This window comes from Lathyrus oleraceus, chromosome 1 (assembly GCF_024323335.1).
Source record: "Lathyrus oleraceus cultivar Zhongwan6 chromosome 1, CAAS_Psat_ZW6_1.0, whole genome shotgun sequence".
In the NCBI taxonomy this organism is placed as follows: Eukaryota; Viridiplantae; Streptophyta; class Magnoliopsida; order Fabales; family Fabaceae; genus Lathyrus; species Lathyrus oleraceus.
The window spans coordinates 121,763,663-121,768,559 of record NC_066579.1 but is presented as its reverse complement, the minus strand read 5'-3'; the positions used below and the strand labels follow the sequence as shown (position 1 = coordinate 121,768,559).

At 35.4% G+C, this 4,897-nt stretch overlaps 1 protein-coding gene across 1 annotated transcript; it reads right to left on the bottom strand.

The window, feature by feature from the left end:
* Window positions 1-362: 362 nt before the first annotated feature.
* LOC127095006 (uncharacterized) lies at window positions 363-719 on the bottom strand. The gene has a single exon (XM_051033761.1). The coding sequence runs from the start codon at window positions 717-719 to the stop codon at window positions 363-365; it is 357 nt and encodes a 118-aa protein (XP_050889718.1).
* Between the last annotated feature and the right edge of the window lie 4,178 nt (window positions 720-4,897).

Below are 4,897 nucleotides of genomic sequence, written 5' to 3'. Positions count from 1 at the left end.
ATATGTACTGGTTCACCATAGTTGTAGCAAGTCACCATCTTCTCTTTACAATCAGCAACCAGGTATCCTGACTTTCCACACTTGTAACACTTCTACACATCACTCTTGCATTCACTAACACGATGGCCCAACTCACCGCACCTATAACACTTAAGAGGCGTGGGAGCACCTCCTCCACTTGGCCTCTTATCATCAGCAACTCTCTATTTACCTTTATCAGCTTAAGCACTATATGGATTTCCACGATTCATATTTTGCTTTCCTCTTCTCTCGCTCAACCTCTTGTAGTAAGCCGACTGAGCCTTACTATCATCCTCATAAATACTACAGTTGTTCACCAACTCTAGAAACCTCATGATCTATTAGTATCCAATCGCCTGCTTAATTTCAGGACGCAAACCATTATCAAATTTGATACACTTCGAGAACTCAGCAGTCACCTCACTATAATGAGGGTAAAACTTAGTAAGTTCCACAAATTTGGTAGCATACTCAGTAACCGACAAGTTACTCTGCTTCAGCTCCAGAAACTCAATCTCTTTCTTCCCACGAACATCCTTAGGAAAGTACTTTCTCAAAAAAATCCTGTGGAACACAACCCAAGTTACAACTTTAAATGTAGCACCCAACACCTGACGAGTGTTGATCCACCAGTCATCAGCTTTCTTAGCTAACATATGTGTACCAAACTGCACCTTATCTGCTTCATAACAATCCATCACTCTGAAAATCCTCTCAATCTCCTTGAGCCAAGTCCGTGCTCCATCAGGATCGTACCTACCTTTAAAAGTAGGCGGATTGTTCCTCTAGAACTTCCCCAAATGTCGGAACTCGTCGTTCCCACTAGCATTAGGCTTATTCTGCACAGCCTAAGCAACAGCCTGCAAAGCAGCAGCAATAGCAACATCGTTTCTTCCAGTCATATTTTATTTCACACTACCATCACCAATAACAATGGTTAAAGAGACAACCTCTATAGTATTTGTAATGCCCCAGACTACTTTCAGGATTATCGACTGACCCCACAGACCAACACATGTCTTTTTAGCATGTTTTGTCCTTACTCACACGCTTTCTGAGAAATTTTCCAGAAGGTCACCCATCCAAATACTACTCCAAGTCAAGCACGCTTAACTATGAAGTTCTTATTTATTGGGCTACCAAAAAGAAGATGCATCTTGTTGGTATAGGTAGTACAAATTAACCATTATAAGCCTTCTTTCAATCATGCAGTCCCATATCTGCACAACCTCAGGATCCCTCTCATTCCGATGTGAATACGTTTTTTTTCTAGAAATTGCTAGGAGTGTCTCATTGTCATGCCTTATACACCGGTAATCACTCCCTCTCCCTCTGGTTTTACACGTAACCACTCTTCTCCCTCTTCGGCCCCGGGTGTTACAATATCCAACTGTCACACTACATCGACTCAACAACTTAGCCGGACAGACTGACCTGCTCAGATACCACTATGTAACACCCTAAATTTCCCCCCGTAAATTTAAAACATTTATCATAGTAAAACAAATTAACATTCAACTTAGGATGTCACACTACAACATACAATCAACCTACTTAATCGAAAAGATATGTAACACTTTACAATTATAAAAATAGTAGTAATACCCACATGTCTGAATGTTAACTTTTATTAAATCGTAACGAAACAACAATAACAAATACTTAACTCAACAAATCCAACATCAACATAACATGACATATAAGAAACGTTAAAACATAAAGAAAGACGTAACGTTTCAATCCCCTAGTGTTACACATCAGAGCAGACGCCGACACACAAATAAAATGGAAGACTTCATCTTCCACTCATATTTGAACTCCAACTGCAGATTATCTACACGTTATCCACATGGAGGCAACATTCAAGCAGAAAGGGTGAGATATCATAATTATATAAAGGAAAGCATGATAATAAGTAAACATTTGATTATCACATGTACAACACCCATTCCACAACATGATTCCACCTAATCCATACAATGGCTATTCATACATAACAACAACATAATCAACCATTCAACACAATAACAAATGCAACCAATATGCAATGCAAGAGACTCAACAACTCGACTCAATGCATGTGGTACCAATACGTGAACACTGAAGTTCACCACCTTGATCCTCACCTCTTAAGATCAAAGTCATCAATTCGTTACCATCACCTATGATAACGTCTCACTGATTCCATCACCTCCGAAATCATATATCCGTCCAATCCACATAATGGGATTTGAGGCTCACCAAAAACTGACCATTTATCATACAACATGAATGCATATAACATATAATACATGCAATAACAACATCATGCACAATGACCCACCTTTGTAGTCAATGTACACCGCCAATACTGGCCATCATGCATCAAACACATGTTATACAACTCAACAACATCAACATACAACATAATAAGCAACAACAATGCATTTAAGGTTATGTCACACCACCACATAAATAGTATAATGTATATCAACACCATCACTCAGAAAAATATTCAATTTCAGGTACTCAAACCAATTTTAAATGACAGTAAACACTCTCAACTTTCTGACGCTTCGAATGACACTCGAATCGGACACTCAGAACAAAAGTTATGAATTTTTAAAAAATTTAAGAAATTGCTTCCAATGTAACCAGTTACCCCAAAACCAGTAACCGATTACACTACATCCAGTAGCGCAACCCACTACCAACATACACACGGTAACTGGTTACCCTAAAACTTGTAACCGGTTACACCCCTCATTCTAACTCTCATGTGGCCTCTGTTACACAGGGTAACCGATTACCCAAAAACCTGTAACCGATTACACCCTTCAAATTTTGACCAGAAACGTGTTTTTAAGCAATGTAACCGGTTACTCCAATTCTGGTAACCAATTACATTGTTGCAGAATCACTTTTCTGCAACTTTTCCAAAACTAAAATCATCTAAAATTCATCATAAAACCCCATTAATCTCTTAAATCGTTTATACCATATTTTAACACGAAAATCACTTTTCCAAAGTTCTAAACATCAACTTATTTACACCAAAAATATTCATAACTCAGTTCTGAATCTGATCTAAAATAACCTCAATCACACAACATTGACAACATACATTCCAATCAAATTTCATGATTCTAATAACAATAATTCATCATTCTACATTAGTCCCAACATCATCAAACACACAATTCAATGATTGACGAATATCATAATGATCATGAGCATAGAGAAGAAAAACACAAAACCTACATGGCGTAATATATCCACCATCATCATGTTAATCCTTAGATAATAAGAACTCCACCCTTACCTTATAGTTACTAGCAATAGCTTCTTTAACCTTCAACAATGGTGAATCCCCCTGAACCATAGCCTATTCTTCTCCATTTCTTCGTTTCTTATCTCTTCTCCCAAATGATACGTGCTTTGTGTTTCTATCAAAAATCCCATTTTCTATTTTCCTTATATTTCTATTATTCTATTAACTTATTATATTATCACTAATTTCTTAATAATAATAATAATAATAACAATAACCCATTCTAATTAAATTAATTAAATTAATATTCATATAATATTAACTAATTAAATTAAATAATAACTTAAATAGTTAATTAGTTTTACTCACCACACTACTATTTTAAAAAATTTGCTCCCACACCTCAATACCTTGATTTATATATATTTCTAATGCAACTACCCCACAACCAGGGTAATATAACACATCAAAACATCCATTAACATAACACAACCACAATGATCACATAATTAAATTACAAAAAATAATTTAAATAAAATCGGGGCATTATAAGAAACCTGTCTTCCACTTTTCAAGATTCTTCTATCTGCATATACGGATTGCAAAATATATCCGAGGATGGTTCATCTCCACCCAGTTTAAGTTTGTTATGTGTTGAGGCAGATAATACACATGATTCGAAGGTAGCGACTCTTGCTCGTAGTCGACAGTGTCATAGTTCACCATATGATCTACCAATATCTCATATTCTTTTTTCCTCATTAACAACATCGACTTCAACTTGTTTTTCATCGTTAGTTTTGCAAAAAACTTGTGACAGATCAATGATTTGAGACAATTGATTTTGTTATAGTAAAATATACAACTCAATGTCGTTGAACCCGAAATATTCATGATTGAGAAACATATTTTTAACATCTTCATCATCTCATACCTTTAGATGAAAAAACTTGACTTGGTTGCTGGAAAAATAAACTAAACTTTTATAAATGTTTTGTGCCACTAGACCATACTACAACTTCTTTTCTATTATCTCTTTCAAATGTGAAAAATTTAATTGTCTATTTATTATAAACCTAGTAGCATCAGTATTATGAAAACTAAAACTTGATAAGTCATATTCAAATGTCTAACCATTAATGTGAGCATTGATCTTGTATTGCGATGAAGGAGCCATTTTGGGAAATGTAATTTATTTAATTTATTGGTGGTGATGATGCAGTGTGAGTTGGTTCTAAAACGAATACACATGCACTTAAATAAGATCCAAACAACATGGAACAAATGAACCCATGTGCCATAGGCTATGGAACATGCTTTATGTTCTTCAGAAAGGCGCCATAGGCAATGGCTTGTCACATGTTCTATGTCACACCCTAAACCCCGACTCTTAATATAAAGGAGAAAATTTTACTATTTAGGAATGCTACTTCACTCAAATCATGTACTTCATAAAATATTTTCAAACTTGCAACGGAAAGTCAAATAGTCCTCATAATCTTCAATTAATAGATTAAACCACCAAATAACAAAAATATATTTCAATAGAAAACTCCAAAATAAATAACGCACTCGTTCCCAGTGTTACAGTTTAGACCAGATGATTACCAACTAAAAGCGATAAAT

What these genes read in the sequence shown, in the direction of transcription:
- LOC127095006 (XM_051033761.1), bottom strand. Translation starts at nt 719, where the DNA reads ATGGATTGTTATGAAGCAGATAAGGTGCAGTTTGGTACACATATGTTA.